We start from the raw sequence: 21,031 nt of genomic DNA on the forward strand, positions 1-21,031 counted from the left end.
GCTCTGTTGACAATCATAGACCCTGTTCTATTTGGTATTCAGATCACAAAACCAGTGCCTCTCTAATGAAGCACAGATCCACAGTGCTTTTCCTCAGCACAGCAGTCTCAGGGAGATTGTCTCTACTGAAAAGGAGGAGCCAGCAGAAAATGGCCAAAAATAGACATATTGTAACACTATTCATTGTGAAAACAAAACAATTAGATTTTGTTTTTCATTGATGAGCTCCACACTGATTGAGGCTTATGTTTCACATTATATAATGTCAGCCGTGTTAATATGGCAGACCTGCAAGCAAATTGACAGAGAGGACAAGAGCCAGACAAACTTGTTGTTATTACTGAAAATCTGGAATACAGAATACATGTCTTGCTGTCTATGGGAGCTACCCAGTAATCTCTAAATGCAACTCTGATTTTCTGTCATTCAGGGCTGGAGGGTATTGAATCCTTGGAGGTTCTGCAACTCTCTTTCAACAGGATCTCAACTCTACGACTGGGAGAACTTAGCCATCTTCAGCAACTGAAAGAGTTACACTTACAACATAACCTCATCACAAGTCTCCATCCACAGATGTTTCAGGATTTACCACAGCTCAAAGTAAGACCATTTGTTGTTGTTGTTGTTGTTTGTTTTTGTATTTTGGGGCCTTTTTGTGTAAATACAGGTGATTGTTTTTCAGATATCTGTTCAAAAGCTAGACTTAAAACCTTGATGCCTACTCTAACTAACTGATAATGTCAATATCTAAATTGCAATTTGTTTTGCCAGTCAAACTCATCATAAATATTATATTGCCCTCAAAGGTCCTAGATCTGAGCTTCAACATGTTGACCAGCATCCATCCTTTAATGTACCTCACCCTGCAAAACATTGGAACAGAAGTTAGGCTGCTTGGAAACAGGTGGCAGTGTGACTGCAGGATGCACAGTCTAAGACGGCGGATAGCCTTTGACAGCAACAGAGGCCTGCAGGTCTGGAGCATCATGTGTGCTTCTCCATCCACCCTCTCAGGCAGAGATCTGCTTCAGCTGCAGGATGATGAACTGAACTGCCTCAGTACTGGTAACATCCCAGAGCTCCATCAGGATGTGACAGTCCACAGGGGCTCTGAGATACTGCTGTCCTGTTCAGCAGAAGGTAATACATCAAAATGATGCAAAAATGTTTAATGCATATTTAGCAATTTAAACTGATAATACTGCATATCAATGTGATCTTTTCCAGACTCAGTGTGGTGGACGCCCAATGGTCAAATGTCTGTGAACCAGTCTGATGGTGGTCTGCTCATCAGTGACATCACAGAGAGTGACACGGGACTGTATGTGTGTGTGTCTAAAGAAAAACAGGTTGTGTCTGTTTTTAACCTCCAAATCAGTAAAATAGGTGGTGCAAGAAGAAAACCTAGAAGTTTGTCTGAAACCAGCCAATACATAATCCAAGCAGGCCCCACAAAGAGTGTACGTAATGGGACAAGTCCAGGAGCTGGAGCAGTTACTCAGTCTGACTTGGCACTGGCTGTGTGTCTATCTATTTTCATCACATTTCTAATTGCCTTTATCCTTGGAGTCCTTGCAAGACCGTGTATTGATGCTCTTTGGAAAAGAGTCACCGAAAAGAACATCAATACACGGTCCCGTGAAACTAACTCTGCAGTCTCTGTAGAACAAACACAATATGACAATGAGGCCTTTTCCACTGGAGAGGAACTAGAAAGGACAGGACATCACAGGGAAAGGAGAGTCACATTTACCACTGTAGACTACAGAGAACATGGCAACGTACAGTACTATGATACTGTAGTCAGTGGCAATCCGGAAAGCATCAATAATGATGTAGTGATTGATTGTGAAGTTAGTGAGGCTCAGAATATTAAACATACTCCTGAAGATTCAGGAAATGAAAGTAGCTCACATCAGAGCAATTCAGAGGGTAGACTAAATGATGGCAGAGATCACACTACTGCTGGACATAGGCACAACATGGAGTTTGAACCCATCCCAGATCCTGTTGAACTAGAGGAAAAGAGAAGCCTATCTTCTTCAAGCTCTGATTCTTCACTATCTGAAAAAGAATTCAAAGAGCACCACACAATGCCTAAGGCTCCTAAGGTGACAAAGGACCCTTTTCAACAGAAAACTGATTTCTCAATACTTACAAAAGAAGAGGTGCCACAAAGATCACTAGAAGGCAAAAGTAAAATGCCTGGATTTACCTCTGAGCCATGGTCACCACACACAACAGACCCTGGTTATTTAGAGGAGAATGAAGAACTATTTGAATTTAGTGATTCTGTTCAAAGTCCATCTCCCAGGTCAGGCAGTATAATTGGTTCTTCTAATAAGTCAAAACTTACTGTGGCAACCCCTTCCAAAAAACACAAGCGGGATTCTGTGTCCAGTTCCAGCTCAAACAGCAGTGAGGATGAGTCTACACTTTACAAAGCCAACTCTGACCAGCAAATCAAGCCTGCAGTGAAACCAGAGCACTCGTTTTCCTCCGATTCCAGTGACAGTGATAAGGAGCCAGACCAGCACACAGTTAAGCTAGAAATTGATAAAGATAGCACAGTGAAAGTTAAACCAAAGCCGCGGACAAAGTGGCATGATGTCTATTCGGATACCAGTCAGAGTAAGAATCTGGATGCCAAAGCACCTTCACTATCTATAAGAGATTCATCCTCTTCCAGCAGTGACAGTGAAGCAGATTCCAAAGTACACTCAAGTATAGACAGAAAAAGCCAAATCAAAGAGCATTCACACATCACTGCTCCATTACCGGAGTCAAATTCATCTTCCAGAAGCATGAGGAAAGATTCAGATCTCAAAGAACCTTCATCAGCCTCTAGTTCATCTTCTAGTAGTGAAAGTGATGATGAAGCAGGCCACAAAGTGCAGCAGGTTCCAGGAAAGTTGGGCATTCCACCCTGCCCATTCAAAGAATCTCAAACAAAGAGTCCTGATCCAAATGCAAAGTGGCCTACCATTGATCTTCTACACATTCCTCACATTAAGCGGCGCCTAGATATCAAAGCATCATCAGTAGCAGTAGGTTCTGACACAACTTCTAGCAGTGAAAGTGAGGAGGAAACAACGAAACACATAAAGAAACAGGAGCAAGGAGGTATATATATGCCAATTGTTCCAAATAGGTCATCTCAAAAAATAAATCAAGAGGATAATATTCGAAGGCCTGCCATTCCTCCTGAGCGTCCCAGGAGTATCAAGAAAGATTTAGATCTCAAAGAACCTTCATCAGCCTCTAGTTCATCTTCTAGTAGTGAAAGTGATGATGAAGCAGGCCACAAAGGGCAGCAGGTTCCAGGAAAGTTGGGCATTCCACCCTGCCCATTCAAAGAATCTCAAACAAAGAGTCCTGATCCAAATGCAAAGTGGCCTACCATTGATCTTCTACACATTCCTCACATTAAGCGGCGCCTAGATATCAAAGCATCATCAGTAGCAGTAGGTTCTGACACAACTTCTAGCAGTGACAGTGAGGAGGAAACAACGAAACACATAAAGAAACAGGAGCAAGGAGGTATATATATGCCAATTGTTCCAAATAGGTCATCTCAAAAAATAAATCAAGAGGATAATATTCGAAGGCCTGCCATTCCTCCTGAGCGTCCCAGGAGTATCAAGAAAGATTTAGATCTCAAAGAACCTTCATCAGCCTCTAGTTCATCTTCTAGTAGCGAAAGTGATGATGAAGCAGGCCACAAAGTGCAGCAGGTTCCAGGAAAGTTGGGCATTCCACCCCGCCCATTCAAAGAATCTCAAACAAAGAGTCCTGATCCAAATGCAAAGTGGCCTACCATTGATCTTCTACACATTCCTCACATTAAACGCCGCCTAGATATCAAAGCACCATCAAAAGAATCTGACACATCTTCTAGCAGTGACAGTGAGGAGGAAACAACGAAACACATAAAGAAACAGGAGCAAGGAGGTATATATATGCCAATTGTTCCAAACAGGTCATCTCAAAAAATAAATCAAGAGGATAATATTCGAAGGCCTGCCATTCCTCCTGAGCATCCCAGGAGTATCAAGAAAGATTCCGATATCAAAGAACCTTCATCAGCCTCTAGTTCATCTTCTAGTAGTGAAAGTGATGATGAAGCAGGCCACAAAGTGCAGCAGGTTCCAGGAAAGTTGGGCATTCCACCCCGCCCATTCAGAGAATCTCAAACAAAGAGTCCTGATCCAAATGCAAAGTGGCCTACCATTGATCTTCTACACATTCCTCACATTAAGCGGCGCCTAGATATCAAAGCATCATCAGTAGCAGTAGGTTCTGACACAACTTCTAGCAGTGACAGTGAGGAGGAAACAACGAAACACATAAAGAAACAGGAGCAAGGAGGTATATATATGCCAATTGTTCCAAATAGGTCATCTCAAAAAATAAATCAAGAGGATAATATTCGAAGGCCTGCCATTCCTCCTGAGCGTCCCAGGAGTATCAAGAAAGATTCAGATATCAAAGAACCTTCATCAGCCTCTAGTTCATCTTCTAGTAGTGAAAGTGATGATGAAGCAGGCCACAAAGTGCAGCAGAGTCCAGGAAAGTTGGGCATTCCACCCCGCCCATTCAAAGAATCTCAAACAAAGAGTCCTGATCCAAATGCAAAGTGGCCTACCATTGATCTTCTACACATTCCTCACATTAAACGCCGCCTAGATATCAAAGCACCATCAAAAGAATCTGACACATCTTCTAGCAGTGACAGTGAGGAGGAAACAACGAAACACATAAAGAAACAGGAGCAAGGAGGTATATATATGCCAATTGTTCCAAACAGGTCATCTCAAAAAATAAATCAAGAGGATAATATTCGAAGGCCTGCCATTCCTCCTGAGCATCCCAGGAGTATCAAGAAAGATTCAGATATCAAAGAACCTTCATCAGCCTCTAGTTCATCTTCTAGTAGTGAAAGTGATGATGAAGCAGGCCACAAAGTGCAGCAGGTTCCAGGAAAGTTGGGCATTCCACCCTGCCCATTCAAAGAATCTCAAACAAAGAGTCCTGATCCAAATGCAAAGTGGCCTACCATTGATCTTCTACACATTCCTCACATTAAGCGGCGCCTAGATATCAAAGCATCATCAGTAGCAGTAGGTTCTGACACAACTTCTAGCAGTGACAGTGAGGAGGAAACAACGAAACACATAAAGAAACAGGAGCAAGGAGGTATATATATGCCAATTGTTCCAAATAGGTCATCTCAAAAAATAAATCAAGAGGATAATATTCGAAGGCCTGCCATTCCTCCTGAGCATCCCAGGAGTATCAAGAAAGATTCAGACATCAAAGAACCTTCATCAGCCTCTAGTTCATCTTCTAGTAGCGAAAGTGATGATGAAGCAGGCCACAAAGTGCAGCAGAGTCCAGGAAAGTTGGGCATTCCACCCCGCCCATTCAGAGAATCTCAAACAAAGAGTCCTGATCCAAATGCAAAGTGGCCTACCATTGATCTTCTACACATTCCTCACATTAAACGCCGCCTAGATATCAAAGCACCATCAAAAGAATCTGACACATCTTCTAGCAGTGACAGTGAGGAGGAAACAACGAAACACATAAAGAAACAGGAGCAAGGAGGTATATATATGCCAATTGTTCCAAACAGGTCATCTCAAAAAATAAATCAAGAGGATAATATTCGAAGGCCTGCCATTCCTCCTGAGCGTCCCAGGAGTATCAAGAAAGATTCCGATATCAAAGAACCTTCATCAGCCTCTAGTTCATCTTCTAGTAGTGAAAGTGATGATGAAGCAGGCCACAAAGTGCAGCAGGTTCCAGGAAAGTTGGACATTCCACCCCGCCCATTCAAAGAATCTCAAACAAAGAGTCCTGATCCAAATGCAAAGTGGCCTACCATTGATCTTCTACACATTCCTCACATTAAACGCCGCCTAGATATCAAAGCACCATCAAAAGAATCTGACACATCTTCTAGCAGTGACAGTGAGGAGGAAACAACGAAACACATAAAGAAACAGGAGCAAGGAGGTATATATATGCCAATTGTTCCAAACAGGTCATCTCAAAAAATAAATCAAGAGGATAATATTCGAAGGCCTGCCATTCCTCCTGAGCGTCCCAGGAGTATCAAGAAAGATTCAGATGCCAAAGAACCTTCATCAGCCTCTAGTTCATCTTCTAGTAGTGAAAGTGATGATGAAGCAGGCCACAAAGTGCAGCAGAGTCCAGGAAAGTTGGGCATTCCACCCCGCCCATTCAAAGAATCTCAAACAAGGAGTCCTGATCCAAATGCAAAGTGGCCTACCATTGATCTTCTACACATTCCTCACATTAAGCGGTGCCTAGATATCAAAGCACCATCTGTAGATTCGGACACATCTTCTAGCAGTGACAGTGAGGAGGAAACAGTAAAGAAACAAGACCATGGAGCTGTACATATTCCAATTCTTCCAAATCGGTCATCTCAAAAAGCCAGTCGTGAGCATGACATAAGAAGGCCTGCCATTCCTCCTGAGCGTCCCAGGAGTATCAAGAAAGATTTAGATCTCAAAGAACCTTCATCAGCCTCTAGTTCATCTTCTAGTAGTGAAAGTGATGATGAAGCAGGCCACAAAGTGCAGCAGGTTCCAGGAAAGTTGGGCATTCCACCCCGCCCATTCAGAGAATCTCAAACAAAGAGTCCCGATCCAAATGCAAAGTGGCCTAACATTGATCTTCTACACATTCCTCGAGTTAAGCGGCGCCTAGATATCAAAGCACCATCAGTAGATTCTGACACATCTTCTAGCAGTGACAGTGAGGAGGAAACAACGAAACACATAAAGAAACAGGAGCAAGAAGATATATATAGTCCAAGGCAAGAAACTGATTTGCTTTACACAAAAACCCAATATGTTCATCATACTGCAGACATCAAATCAGTATTATCAGCTTCTGAGTCATCTTCAAGTAGTGACAGTGAAGATGAAAAAAGGGGCCAGACAAAGAAGCAGAGTTTGGGCTCAACGGGGTTTCAACAATCTCAAACCAAACGTCATGATCCTATTTACACATCAAGCAGCTCAGATGAGGAGGGGATGGAAGATTTAAGAAACCGCCCAGTTGCAATTAAACCAGATTCAAGATTGCCTGAAATAGGCCTCAGCACTATCCCCTATGTCAAAAAGCATCTGGATATCAAGACACGTTCACCTAAGTCCTCCTCCAGCAGTGATGAGAGTGAAGGTCGGACTACAGACCAGCCTGTTAAAATGGCTAGCAACTTAGGCTCTCCAACTTCTACACTACACAAGCTTCCTCACATTTCAAAGAAAGATTCCAATATTACATTAGAAAAGTATGTTGTTATAACAGATGAGTTGACGGAAAATCGAAAAGACAACTTCAGCACAACACCAGAGATAAACTCTGAGCTCCAGTCACGATGGGCCACAATGAATCTTGGTTTTTCCCGATTTAGAAAGCGCCTTGAAATCACATCACCGAGTTCTCAACCATCCAAATATCCCTCATCACCTCTGCCAGACTCCTCTTCTCTGAATCCTGAAAACAAACATGTGAAACCCTCTGATTCCTCTTCCAGCAGCAGCAGCAGTGAAGATGAGATAACAGAAAATAGAGCTCCTCCAGGCATGACATATGTTGACTTTCCAATCTATAAGCGTTCAATTATGAAAACTTCATCGCTATCTGATAGTTCTTTCTCCCCCAGTGGCAAGACCCAAATGGTAAATGTTGCACAGGAAAGTGAAAAGGACAGAAATTCATCACTTGCTCCAAAGAGAGTATCCAGTCTGAGCTTTGAGGATGAAGTAAGGAGAAGGACTGAACAAAGACACAATGCAAATGCAGATATACCACCAGAGATAAAATGGACTGGTGTTGGTCATCATCTGTCTAAAATCTCTACACCAGCACTAAAGACGGGTCTGAATACTACACCTCCACAGCAGGCTTCACCTGCAAAACCAGAACTTCCCCAGCTGTACTCCTCCAGCATCAAAAGTGACGTTAAAATAAAGCAAGACAGTTGGAAATCAGATGTAAAGCCAACACATAAATTCTCATCCATTAGTGCCAATAGTACTTCTTCTGCATCCGGAGGTGCTCTTCACAGGCTTTACAACTCACCCAACACCACATATGAGAATCCAAGCCCTCTTTTGCTCTCTGATAGGAAGGAAAGAAAAGGCCTCAGTGCCCTAAAAGTCATGTCATCAGAGAGAAAAATGTGGGACACGGTGGATTTCAGTGGGGATGTATCTCCTACAGCTGATGACCACAGTCCACAAGTTGACACCGGTGTTTATTATCGCAAGTCTGAGCCAGACATCAAACCCCTGCCACGATTACATCTCCCCTCTGCTTCACCAGATGAGAGAAGAGCTACAGATTTGTTGTATGATCTTCCCCGCTACAGGAGCCATGACATCAAACCACCACAAGTTGCCCCACCTCCTATTCCTGTAACACTACCGCCAGAGGAGGCCGTTGGGCTTTCATGGAGATCTCCACAGGACAATAAGAAACACGGCTCGGAAGGAAATAGAACCTATCAGCAACAGAGACAAAACACAGAGGAACCTGTTGCTTCTTCGCTTACACCAGAATACCCACCAATCTATTTAAACACTTCAAACATCAGTCATGTTTAATGACAAGTCAATTCATGCTAAACACTTGAAAAGCCACCCAGATGATAGGCATGATTCTCTGAGCTTAAGTTATCCTGTGAATGTCAAAAATATTGTGAATTGTATATTATGTGTGACTTTGGAATGAAATGTAAGCTATAATCATTCATTGGCTAGGGCTGCCACAGAGCACTTAAATGCAGTCTTTATCGATGCACCATGCTTATCTTTCATGTTTGACTTATTTCTGCAAAATAAGATGCCAAATGAGTTATTTACTTGCATTCATGAACAGAATTTCTGACTTCTGAAGGAAGTCCAGTGTGATGGCTCAAATTTGTGTATAAAAACCTAAATTCAGTGATGTTAAAGACTAAATCATGAAATAATTTACAGATTTTTTTTTGTATCTCTAATTGAACATTTTAGCAAATAATAATAATAATAAAAATATCAATTTGCACATATACATTTTTATTTGTATATTTGCTACATCCCAGATTTTTGTGCAATTTATTTAGCTATTACAGGTACAAAAACTGATGATGTAGAGGTCTCAAAATCCTATGCATTAAATGTGATACACTTGACATTATAAGGTTAAACAAGGGTGAACTATCAACTAAATAACCAGAACATAAGCCATAAATAAGTTAATAAACCATTTTATTTACTTGTATAGACACAGGTTATAGTGAAAACAGACATATAGACACATAGTTTACATACATATATACAGTTGGGACAAGGCTGTTCATCCTCCTGCATTATCAAGGGAGAAGACTAAACCACTGATCTCTACACAGTATTTGGTAAGCAATCCTACAACTACTTTAGTCTTAAGGTTTATGCTGATGGTCGATGCATTGTAGTGACGACAAAGGTTTCTGTGTAGTTTTCAACTGAAATGGATTTATGGAAGCGTTTATGTATGTCATGACAATGTAGTGCAACAGTAGCAAAACAGGCTACTGTCTGCATTGCCTGCAGTTTGCCAAAGTTTTGCAGCATATGTAAGGATGTGTAACAAAGGGTAAATGCAGGAGGGAACTCCTGTTCCACCATGAGGTTACAGGTGTGTTCCAGGTCTTAATAGACACAATCATGTTTATCATCAGAATTCAAAGAACATGATTGTGTTTATGAAATTAAGCACAAAACACTTGCACAAAAACCTGTACAAAACAAAAACAAAAAGTTTGAAAAATGTTTTCAAAAAATCTCATCCATTCACAAAAGGCTCTGTCGGAGCATGCATGCAAATATTAAATCTTCTGACAATTCAGCATCACATCACAGCCAAAGACAAAAATTTATACATGTGTTACAAGAACATTATACTAGGCGAAAAGAACAGCATAGCATCATCACAAAGTTCCAAACTGTCAGTGTCCACTGTTTTGAGTACATCCTATGGGTGGTATAAAGCAACACTTTCACCAAACGTACCTTACTACTCAAGCCTAAAGGACCTCATCCTGAGAGGGTCACCGGTCTTCCACTGCAGTTACATTAACACCGTCAGTGTTGGGAGAGATGCTACTGGTAAGAGGAGACCTGAAACTATCAGTGGACTAAGGAAGACAAACAGATGCCACATATCAAGACAAAATGGACACCAACTAGCTCTATGTCAACTTATAACACAGCCAAAACAGTCTGAGTTCATCCTGAAATAATCCCTGACCACTCAGTGTGTCTGTGTGCATGTACTCTTATCACACGTGTATGTACATTTGGGTTTATTGGTATGTGTGTGGGACACACAAAGTGACTTCCATGTTTTGAGGCACAGTAATACTCTCATCTACAGAACGTAGATACATAAATCAGTCATCAGACCAATAAATGCTGATCAGAGCACTAGTGGCTCACCGCTGTACTGTAATAAGAGTTAGTAAGCAGCAATGCTAAACTGTTTGGTGTTATGAGGTCTGAAGCCTTTGCAGGGGGCTAGCAAATGAATAGCTAGAAGCAAAAACAAAAAAAAAAAACAACAACAACAAAAAAAGCTGAAGCAATCAAAACTGGAGGGGAAAGAAGAAAACAAACAAAAAACAACTACAAACTGGCACAAATCAATAGAATAGAAACTTGCAATCAACCATTTGACACAGTGTGCTTCTTGAAGTACTCCTATGAAACTCAAAATATGACAAAAAAAAATAAAATTAAGTGCTATCTGTCCAGAAAAGCTCAAGTTCAAGTTCATTGCACAGATGTATAATACTTTAATGTGCCCAGGTCAAAGTGACCCTATTTAAGACTCAGACACAATGCATGAATGGTCACTTCTCTCAGTTTCTCTGTGCTGAAGACAAGGGGTGAGGAGTGGTTCTCCCACACAATACCATTTTGCTTCCATCATCCATGTATGACACCACGTTATCCTAACACAGACAGCAATATGACATGTCACAGTGAGAGAGCAATGCCACTGGAGATTGCTGCAAGCTTGCCCACTACGCAACTTCGGTAGGGAGCACAGCAGCCCTCCTGCCTCCACGCTCTGAGCAGCGTGCATGCAGGCTGCAAACCCAGCAACCCCACCCTAGCCCACCCACAGCCCAAACCCCTCCTTTCCCCAGGAAGCACCCACAGTCACTCCTTTACTTTTTTTTGTATTGGTTACTTATTGGTTATTGATTCTCAGAGTCGTTGTTGTCACAGTTGTATTACTTTCCCATTTTTGCGCTGCAGTTATGACATCTGTCTTTCTTTGTACCATTCCACAAACTCGTCCAACAAAACAGGCCCTAATGAAAAAAAACAAACAAAAACAAAGATGAGGCACAAATTTCAGTATATTACAAAATTAGTATTTGGGTAACACTCAGCTACACGTAAATGTGTGCTCACTTACAGGCACCATCTTCATCATAGTTGCTGAGGTCCAGGTTGATTGTCCTGCTGAACTCTAAAACATTGCACCATTGGTCTTTGTTGATGACTTTGTACTTTGATTGCTGAGGAATAACAAATAAATCCTTTAGAGTGATAGCTTTTTAGCTACAACAGCTCTTTCCAAGGTTAAAATGGGCAACAAATGATGGTATATACAACTACTCCACGAGACTTCTGTGACTGATTTTCTTAAAAAACAAAACAAACACCCCAACCAACCAAACTGCTTACCTCTAGAAACTGATTAAACACAGGAAACAAAGGCCACGTCTTTCCCAGAAGAAGCCCCAACATACATTTGGCTGTGTTCAAGTCCAAACTCCTCTGATCCTTTTCCTGTACAATCAGAACACCCAAGACTTTCTCAAATCAATGCAACAAGTCCAAACAGACAGTCAAGTCAGACAGCCAGATTACAATATTTACTGTTTCTTACTGAGATTTTTGTATTTGTTCAAATGAATTTAACCTGGTTGTTGAATGCTGTGTGTTGACTGCTCCACTCACCCGAGCAAAATCAAAGGCATATCTATAAATGAGCTTAAAGCTGGTGCTGTCATTTAGGACAGATCTCAGGTAGTCAAGTGAATTCCTCAGCCTCTCAGTCGAATCACACCTGACGGCAGCAGAAAACTAGCTTAGGTATGTTACAGGATCCAATTTAATGCAAGTTACACTAAGAAAACACATCAATCTAGATAGGAAATCTTGAAAACTGTATTATATTTTAAAAAAATGAAGAAGAAGAAAAAAGCACTAAAGTAAGTAAATGACATACTGCAATGAGCCCATGCCTCTCAGCCACTCCTGAAGGGTGAAATATCCCATACTCTGGGCATCCAGCTTCCAAGCAAGAACCAGCATCACCACCTGAGCACAAGCAACAAATGACAGTTGCAGATATTCTTAAATACAAGATACTCAATCCATTACATATCACATGACCTTAAAGGTCTAGGACTGCTGATTGAGAATGCAGATTAAAAGATAGACTTTTATAAAGTCTCAGAAATGATCAGAAATGCAAATTGTCACCACTTCCAAAAGGATGTCATTAAAGAAAATGCCAGAGAGATAAACAGATGTCGAAATATGAAAGATTTTAAATATGCGCTTACATTCTCCGGCTCCACCCCGATGTCCTCACAGAATTTTTCCATGCCCTCTGGACCCACCACATCATCGCAGCCTATTCATGATAAACAAATGTCAATAGCAGCAATTTCCCATGTATGCACTGAGAAGAGGTCAAATGCAATGAAACTAAGAGTGTGTCCAGTAAGTGCTCACCTGCATATTCATAGAACCACTCCAAGCATCTTTTACTAGAAAACATCTCCTCCTCTCGGATTTGGGATGTTTCATGTTTTCTGAAAACGCTGTGAAGGAAAAAGAAAATTTCAACCATGCTACACGTGCAGTACACCGTTTATTATATGTTTACGAATGGCAAAATAAACTGTGTACTGCACATATTCAAGTTCACTGAATATTTAATTAAAGGGATCTCGCACCTGTCCTGGCGACTTTTCTTGGCTGACATGTCATCTCCAGCAGAGGGTCTCCTCTTTTTCCTAGGAGGCATGGCTTTAGAGCAACAAGCTAGGGAAGTAAACAGAGGAGAAAATGAAAGAATAAATCTTTAAGAACGACATGCAATATGCCAACTTTCTATAGCAAAACATTTGAGTACTAGCCAAGCACTGAGAGTCCACTTCAGAAAGTGATATGTTAATGTACATCTGGCCTGATAAAAACACTAAACTGATTTAAAAAAACATAAAAAAAGGAGCAGCTGTATAGTTACCTGAGGGGTGGCTGTCCTGTCCAACGTCTTCTGCCAAGTTCTATTCAAAACAAATATGTGTGAGTAGGACACAGATGTACAGGGCACATGCATGCTAAAATAAAGCACACATAAACATATTGCTAATATGCATTTACCAGCCTGTGCAAGGTGTGGTGGATCTTATGGATGCTGGCCAGTGTAGTCAAGTGGGAATTCAGCTGAAAATCTATTTCCAAAAAATAAATATAACGTCAGAAAAGAACTAAACTAAACCGTGACACTCAGCTTTATGCTCCTGATCATGCTTGGCATGAGCACAAGGGTACAAGAAGGTGACATCATCACAGCCCCAGTAAGAACACTGGACTCAAATCTCAGGTGATCTTTGATTAGGAATCACACAACATTCACAGAGCACGCACTACTATCGCTTGATTTCCAGTTTTCAAAGATCTACGTTGCTGAAAATATCTCACACGAATGAGGGAGGGACTGCATTCCTCTAAAGACGTGAGAACGATCATGCATGCTACCTTCTCGCTTCAAGCCTTCTGTGCACTGTCGATTAAAAGCTGTCACCAAACACCGATGATTTTAACGTTTTTTCAGAGGCCAAAACCACACTCAAACCAGTACACTGCCGAGCAGATAGCACTAGCTGCATACCTAAAATAGCAGTGCAGACGCGCAACTTGCACAGAGTTTACAAAGTATCTGGAGAGTTTGGACGTATGGGCGTTGTAGTCCATTTCCTCTAAACAGGCCATTGGAAGCTAAGCTCTGTTTGGGATACTAAACTACAATTCCCATGCATTTGCAAAACAACTACTTCTCTCAGACCCTTCTACCCCCAACATTTACACCAACTGATTGAATGCATTTTACGTTGTTTGAAAAATATACAACATTATATGTGTTCTGGCACAAAACCAACGCACAGGCGTTTGCAGCAGCTGGTGTAGATGGCGCAAAACCCGGCGGCAGTGCTGCAGCAGGCAATGAAAGCTGTTTTACACAACTGCGTCACAATTTTCATTCCCTGTAAGAGTCCGCAGTTGACCAGAATATTGACCGATTTGCAATGGTCCTGCGTGGATGCCAAATGTGAGCTGATACCTGCTGTACGTGACCCATGAAGATGAATATAAACAGCTCAACACGCCGTTTAACCATCGAAAACCATCTGAATTTAACTAACGTCAGCCGCATTCAGCCGAGCACCGCTAACGCGACTCGAAAAATTAACTTCGCAAAACCTTCAGTGTCAAATATAACCTTCCACATGTCCAAACAGCTAAAATTACACCAGCTATCCTCCCTTTGTTGTCGCACAAGACAGCACTAGCAAATACAAAGAGAGCAGCAAATAGCACAGAATTCACGCGTCCTCATCAAACGCCACACGACCATGAGACAAAACTGTTGTTCAAAACAGAGCAAGACTATTAACGTCTGTGCCACACGCGCTATGGGGTCCCAAATTGATCCAGAAAAACCTCTCTAACGTTACTACTTACTTGCCGCATCAGAGTGCATTTTTATGAAACATACAACTGTCTGTGGGAAGTCCGCAGACCGGCCAATAGGCGGGCCTTGTCAATGTAAGCCACGCCCGCAGCTGTGGATTGAAGGTCAGCCTCATTCGCCTCCGCCTTTGCTCGCTGTCAATTGGCTAGTCGAGGTGTCATGTCATGACAGGGAGGGAAAAGACACCAGCTCCTCCCTCAACGAAATGTGATTGGTCATAGTTCTCAAAACAGGCCGTGCTATTCGCACGTCAATCACTAGAATTTCCTCGTGCAAAATTGAAACCAACCCACGATGAAATCTGATTGGTAGTTCTACTTCTAAATTGACTTCCCAGTGTAATCGCGGTTTGGGTTCGCTTAAAGTCAACGCCGTTTGTTGGAAGTAGGAGACGGTGTATTTGGTAATGTGAGTTATGTTTTGATTTTACCAAGGATAGGACGACAGCACTTAAATTTCCGGAATGTTTGCAGTGATGCTGCCCTAAATACCACTCTTAATTGCCCCTTGGGGATAAATAAAGTCTTTCTGAACACTTACCTTCATTTACGTTACCCTGTCAAATTTAGTATGCCCTGTTTGTCATGTGACTATAAATCTCAGTTTTTGTACAAGACGAACGAATGCAAACGTAGCAACATTGTTGGGCCCAAAGTTGTTTTTTTTATATATCAGTAACATTATGGTGTTACTCACATGACTCTCTTTAAATGATTAGCTAAGCAACTATACCCCGTGTGAGTATAGAGAAGCTCACCAGGTTATTTAAACCACAGCACCTTACTCAATACAGCCATGATTAAATTTGTATTACTTTGTACTGGTAGAAATGGGTAAAACGGCCTACTGAGTTGTCCACTGCACAGTCGTGTATGTAGTTCCTTTGCCTTCCAGTTACACTCTTTATGCATTGACAGTCCTAGTCGGCACTAGTTTACAGCATATGGGCATTTAATAGTGGATTCAAGGTGGGTTACTTTGCATTTGATGTGTGTTTTCATTTTTATACTATTAAACTACATTTTGGAGGAGAATGTAGCCCCCCCCCCCCCCCTTTTTTTTTAAACCTAATTAAATTTATTTGGCAGGTACACTTAGAAATTTGTAGGAAATACCTCACATATTAAATACGATGCCTTATGCATTGGCCTGGATCAGTTTTAAATTAATTTTTTTTAGTCATACGTTATTTAGAATAATGTTATGTATTAGTTCTGTACTAGTGAACAGCTACTATTTTTTTTTCTAAATCAGAGCATTTTTGTAGAATTTGTGCAGTTGCAGTTGTTAGGATATAGAAAATGTAAACTATTTAATTAATGCTCAGCAGTGATGTTAATAAATAAGTAGTAAAACAAATGTGTTTGCTTCATGGATAAGTGAGCCTTTGCTCCTTAAGCTGTGACCTGTTGAAAGGTATTTAAGTACAGATTATATACACCATTATTAGAGAAACTGTAGCACTGATATCTGCATTTTTATTAGTGGTAGTAAAGAAAACCTTGACCTTTGGCTTATAGGGATGTGTGTCCAATGAAATAACCAATAATAGGTGATCTTGTTATGAAGTTTGACTGCGTATATTGAATCTTTAGCCTAAACACATGTAGATAATATGTTACCTTTACCCACACTTGTGGGTCTACTAAATAGTGATATGAAAGAGCAAACACGAAGCTGTAGGCAAAAAAGGTGTGTCAAACACTGACGTGTAAACTGGTATACAGAGGTGAACCTGACCTGTTTTGGCTTGTCATCCTCATGCTCAAACAAATCTGACTGGGCAGAGCTCTGTTAGGAAGGCGGAGTTAAAAGTCTAGTCCAGGAAGTTCTATTACAGCTTGCTGCATTTGACACAGGCAAGGGGAAGCTTCAAAAGCAGCATAATAGAGCTCCAGCAACAAACTACTGAAGGGTCTAAGATCATGAGTGCTGAAATAAGTGGGCAAACAGTGCCGACCGAGGAACCGGCAGCTGCTGGTTCAGGTTCAGCTCCCATTAAAGGAGGGTGGAAAGTGAGTGGCAAACAAATTTGTACTAGACATTTTGAGCCCAGATGCAATGCTATATGTCACATATGATAACTAACCTCTATTCTGTTTCTTACAGTGCCCATTGAGTGATGCCCATGTTCACAGAGAAGATGTGAGAAAAGTTTGGAAAGAGTGCCAAGAGGAGAGCTTCTGGTACAGAGGTAGTCTCTTTCAGACATTCAGTAAATGCTCTCACGTGTGTCACAAATTTTCATTAACAATTTGTTGAAATGTCTCCCAGTGAGAGACAAGACTTGGAAATGTTCTTTGATGTGTAAGCAGGGTTTTTGTAGTAGAAGTAGGGGATAGGGGTCATCAATTAAGCTTACCGTTGAGGGTTTACATTCTTCACTGCGGAATTCAGTGTGTGGTCTTAAAAAAGGGGGGCAGATCAGTAAGAGGGTAAGTAACTCATAGTAAGATTTTATACTTTCGTCATTCTCTCAGTTGTGATTACAATGTGTTTATTTGATCATGATTATTTATATATGCATTGCTTTTAAAGAAATCATTTAAATACTATAACCACTCTGCCCTGCCTGATCAGAGCTTTTACTTAGGGTTAAGGTTGGGTGAAGCTTGGCTGGGAGTGTCCAGAGGTAAAAAAGAGGTTCTAGATAAAACTAAGGGGGGAAAAAACACCCGATCTGGAAAAAGTAGTAGAAGAAAAAAAAACACAAGAGGTTTAAAGATATATCAGTCATTTATGCACACCCACACATCTTTTATACAACTGTCAGAAAATAATTATCACAGCAAAAGCTTAAGATTGTATAAGCTACTGTGAGCAGCTTGCACTAAAGAAAATATTGTGGTCAGGCTTTTTTAGATAAAGAATTCCCAAACTGAAGATTATTGGTGTTTCATGTGGCAACACATCGTTGTCTTTAGTCTCCATCTTGGCCCGGCCTCTCACCACTAACCACACAGCTGCTGCTCATCTTCTCTCATCAAGCAGTTATGTAAACATGCAGTGGCAGCAATCACTTCTTCCTGTATCCGTCCTTTTCATCCCATTAGATGGACATGAGGTTGAGTTTTGGTATATGTCTCATTACTCCAAAGTTCATTTAGGTTGAACTATAGGCAAACAAAGCAAAATTAACGTCTTCTAGTGGATTCATTCATATGGGAAATATCGCCATTTAATCACAGACAGAAAAACTTACCTTTTATGCATTATGTATTTGTTTTGAATGCTGGCTTTTTAAAATAACTTTACTCTGATTCTATTATAATATTTCCCCAAACGCTGTCCAGCAGTTTGTGGCTTTGATCAGCTTCAGAGTAACTTCTGTTTGACTTGATTTCTGTTTTTAGCGCTTCCATTGTCTGTGGGCAGCATGGCTGTCACCGGTGGTCTCATCTACCAAGGTAAAGCATTAACATTCAAATACCGTACTTTAAATTACATGATATTGATCAAAGTAAAGCAGGTGTTTCTATAGTTATCACTTTTTTCCCTCCACATAGGTATTTGGAAATCATCAAAGCGATTTGGTCCTTTTCCAAAACTAGCAGGTTTGTGTCTTTCAGTATCTTGGATCTCAGTTTGTAAGTGGCAGCTGTGATTAATGAAATAATTGTTCTTCTTCAGTTGCAGGGATCCTTGGATTTGCAGTGGGGAAAGCATCCTATGTGGGCACTTGTCGGAGCAAATTCCAGGAGCTTGGCATTCAGGGTGGACCGGGGATTGGACCCTGGTCAAAGAGAGATCACCCTGGTCACAGACACAGGGAGGGCAGGTGCTGAATTTCTGTTTGTGTAATATTATCATGTTGTGTGGTAATATTCGCAGATTCTGGGAAGAGGAGTGCTGATAATCGGAAAAAGACTTACTTTGTGGTTTTTCGTTGTATATTTGATTGTCCATTTGTTTTTATTTCATTTTACTTTATTTTTTTTTAATATTCTCTGAGTAATTGCTCTTCTGTCTTGTTTATTGACCACCAGAGTTACAGTGCAAGCATTCAAAAGTCATTCGGAATCAAATTACTTTATTAATCCCAGAGGAAATTGTGTCATTGTGCTGGTCCACCTTTAATAAATGACATAAAAACAATTATTTAAAAATGTTACAGATACTTATTTTTATCAGCCATTGTTATTTTTTCTCCTCTCTTTGGATGATCAATACCCTTACGCCTCAGCATGACACTTACCCAAACATTATCCTCATAGACCCTGCCACCATGTGTGTGAAGAATGTAAGAAAAATGCTCCAGCAGCACCAGCTGGACAGGCTTAAAGACTGTGAGGACGGATGTACGGTAACATTCAGTGTGCATAACTGTAAAAATAATGTATTCAGATTAGTGCAAATATAAACTATCAGAAAATATGAAAAACAATATATATATATTTTTTTAAAAGGACAACTTTGATATGTTACATAATTTGTGTCACTGTACATTGATGCACACCTATTTAAGTATTTCCTTTCCTTTTTCATCCTCACCAGTGTTGGAGAGATTTTCTGCATGAATTCATCACCTTCTTATCAATGTCTTAAATAAAACTTGTAAACACGTCTCATTTTATCAAATAACCACTAGGGGGCGCTGCTATCCTTTCTATCAAAGAGCAAGCGCTTATAGAATTTCTAGTTTATACAGGGAGGTGAATATATGGGTAAAGCCAGGTCTTTGGACATAATTATCAACAACTAAACAGTTATTGAATGTTAAGAATGAGATCTGAAAATAAATAAATAACAGCCCTATGACAGTGGAGAAAAAAAAAAGGTTTTGCCAAACTTGAATCATCAGGCATGAGTACAGTAACGACCACATCCATAACAGCAGCAGTAGTCCTACCTTAGGTTGCTCAGTGAATATGCAATGCTTGGCTACCTTCAAAAACAACTAAGGTGTAAGGGGTTAATCTGTACATGACAAATTACAGAATTTAATGAAAGGTGGAACGGGGAACATATCTTTGAGTTTTTAATATTTGGTACTTACCAGTCTAATAATAATAATGGCTTCTCTTTGTTTTCTTTTCCACATTTTGAGCATTAAGAAATCTGGTCTTAATTTTGACAGTTTATAGCACAGAAGGTGCACTTTGGAGCTGAACAGACAGCCATAACATTTTAAAACCTGTGCTTTCGTGTGTCTATAAGTGAAAGCACTAACAAAGTTGTATAACTGAAAAAAACACGATGTGGCTTTCTTACCCTATTGTGAATGAGAATTGGTCACTACTTGTAGTAATGCTAAGCTAAGTGTGATTTTACTTCAGATATGTGTAGAGGCATTTACAAATATAACGTCTGATTTAAAAAGTTACCCAGACTGCTCACATCAGTGCAGGCCTCCACTAATCAGGTCTTGATGGTAAAATGGTCAGATGGAAGACATTCCTCAGTAATGAGCATGTGACAGTGAGCTGGGAGTTTGCCAAAAGGTACCTTAAGGACTCTCAGACCTTGAGCTTGAGAAGCAATATCACGTGGTGTGCAGACAAACAAATGAAGAAATATGAGGCAGTCTGCATCACCCCCTTACAGTTAGTACAGTCAAACATGTGATGGTAGCATCAGCAATGCTTTACTGCAACAGGAATGGGAGAAGCAAAAATTAAGCAATCCTGAGTGAAAACCCTTTTCAGAGTGCTTAAAGGCAGTTGTGAATGTTCATATTTCAACAAATCATACTGCCAAGATAACACCAGAGTGTATTTGAAAAAGTCTTGGAGGGTCCTAGCCAGAGTCTGAACCTGAATCTGTTTTGGAAAGTTAGCAGCACTGCTCAGCTAACCTACAATTAAGGCAATAAATCATCATATTTGGGATGAAATTATTTTTTGTTTTAGGAAGTAAATACTCCTTTTATGACGAAACGTGTTTTATATTTAATTTTGCCAAAATTATATTTTTATAAGTGTCAAATAATACAAGGACTTCATGACTCTTTTGATGAAGACAGCTGGTCATTTTTGAAATATGAAGTTTAATCAGTTTTATGATTTTATATCAGTTAGTGTTTATGAAAGGAGCTCATAACTGCTGGCCTTTGGTTTCTCCACTTTCTTCATATAGTGATGCAAACAAAATCATTCCCAATTTTTGCAGTACCACAGTTAGTCTTATATTAAGTACTTTATATTGGTTTAATTGGTTTATTTACAGAGATAGAGTAGTCCCCTCCGCG

The 21,031-nt window shown here is 40.4% G+C and overlaps 4 protein-coding genes and 1 long non-coding RNA gene across 12 annotated transcripts; 3 read left to right on the forward strand and 2 right to left on the reverse strand.

The window, feature by feature from the left end:
* The first annotated feature begins 386 nt into the window (after positions 1-386).
* Positions 387-2,187, forward strand: lrrc66 (leucine rich repeat containing 66). Its single transcript, XM_026158185.1, has 4 exons — positions 387-600; positions 807-1,140; positions 1,228-2,111; positions 2,164-2,187. The coding sequence occupies exons 1-4, from the start codon at positions 574-576 to the stop codon at positions 2,185-2,187; spliced, it is 1,269 nt and encodes a 422-aa protein (XP_026013970.1). The 5' UTR covers positions 387-573.
* On the forward strand, positions 2,165-8,979 carry LOC113016928 (serine-rich adhesin for platelets-like). Of its 4 annotated transcripts, none has more exons than XM_026160123.1 (2): positions 2,165-5,156; positions 5,568-8,979. In XM_026160123.1, exons 1-2 carry the CDS (start codon positions 2,202-2,204, stop codon positions 8,643-8,645), a joined length of 6,033 nt encoding a protein of 2,010 aa, XP_026015908.1. In that variant the 5' UTR covers positions 2,165-2,201; the 3' UTR covers positions 8,646-8,979. The 4 variants fall into 4 exon arrangements, with proteins under 4 accessions (XP_026015908.1, XP_026015911.1, XP_026015909.1 ...); XM_026160126.1 differs by having other exon boundaries at positions 2,165-4,739; positions 5,157-8,979; XM_026160124.1 differs by having other exon boundaries at positions 2,165-4,328; positions 4,740-8,979.
* A 1,667-nt stretch (positions 8,980-10,646) lies between these two features.
* Positions 10,647-14,908, reverse strand: dcun1d4 (DCN1, defective in cullin neddylation 1, domain containing 4 (S. cerevisiae)). 3 transcript variants are annotated; one of them, XM_026159706.1, is made up of 11 exons: positions 14,835-14,908; positions 13,473-13,543; positions 13,336-13,375; positions 13,043-13,130; positions 12,819-12,907; positions 12,647-12,717; positions 12,307-12,398; positions 12,036-12,144; positions 11,760-11,864; positions 11,488-11,590; positions 10,647-11,380 (listed from the first exon to the last, which is right to left on the reverse strand). In XM_026159706.1, the coding sequence occupies exons 1-11, from the start codon at positions 14,851-14,853 to the stop codon at positions 11,325-11,327; spliced, it is 843 nt and encodes a 280-aa protein (XP_026015491.1). In that variant the 5' UTR covers positions 14,854-14,908; the 3' UTR covers positions 10,647-11,324. The 3 variants fall into 3 exon arrangements, with proteins under 3 accessions (XP_026015491.1, XP_026015492.1, XP_026015493.1); XM_026159707.1 differs by lacking the exon at positions 14,835-14,908 and adding an exon at positions 14,256-14,320; XM_026159708.1 differs by lacking the exon at positions 14,835-14,908 and adding an exon at positions 13,851-13,911.
* A 281-nt stretch (positions 14,909-15,189) lies between these two features.
* On the forward strand, positions 15,190-20,148 carry ociad2 (OCIA domain containing 2). 3 transcript variants are annotated; one of them, XM_026158886.1, is made up of 8 exons: positions 15,190-15,252; positions 16,704-16,859; positions 16,954-17,038; positions 18,198-18,251; positions 18,351-18,398; positions 18,475-18,622; positions 19,059-19,142; positions 19,339-20,148. In XM_026158886.1, exons 2-7 carry the CDS (start codon positions 16,770-16,772, stop codon positions 19,123-19,125), a joined length of 492 nt encoding a protein of 163 aa, XP_026014671.1. In that variant the 5' UTR covers positions 15,190-15,252; positions 16,704-16,769; the 3' UTR covers positions 19,126-19,142; positions 19,339-20,148. The 3 variants fall into 3 exon arrangements, with proteins under 3 accessions (XP_026014671.1, XP_026014672.1, XP_026014669.1); XM_026158887.1 differs by lacking the exon at positions 15,190-15,252 and having other exon boundaries at positions 16,619-16,859; positions 19,059-19,147; XM_026158884.1 differs by lacking the exon at positions 15,190-15,252 and having other exon boundaries at positions 16,619-16,859.
* On the reverse strand, positions 17,562-18,237 carry LOC113016218 (uncharacterized). The gene is made up of 2 exons (XR_003271198.1): positions 18,047-18,237; positions 17,562-17,957 (listed from the first exon to the last, which is right to left on the reverse strand). It is a non-coding gene; the product is annotated as an uncharacterized LOC113016218 (long non-coding RNA).
* Positions 20,149-21,031: the final 883 nt, after the last annotated feature.

The sequence above is a fragment of the Astatotilapia calliptera genome, chromosome 23 (assembly GCF_900246225.1).
Source record: "Astatotilapia calliptera chromosome 23, fAstCal1.2, whole genome shotgun sequence".
Lineage (NCBI taxonomy): Eukaryota > Metazoa > Chordata > Actinopteri > Cichliformes > Cichlidae > Astatotilapia > Astatotilapia calliptera.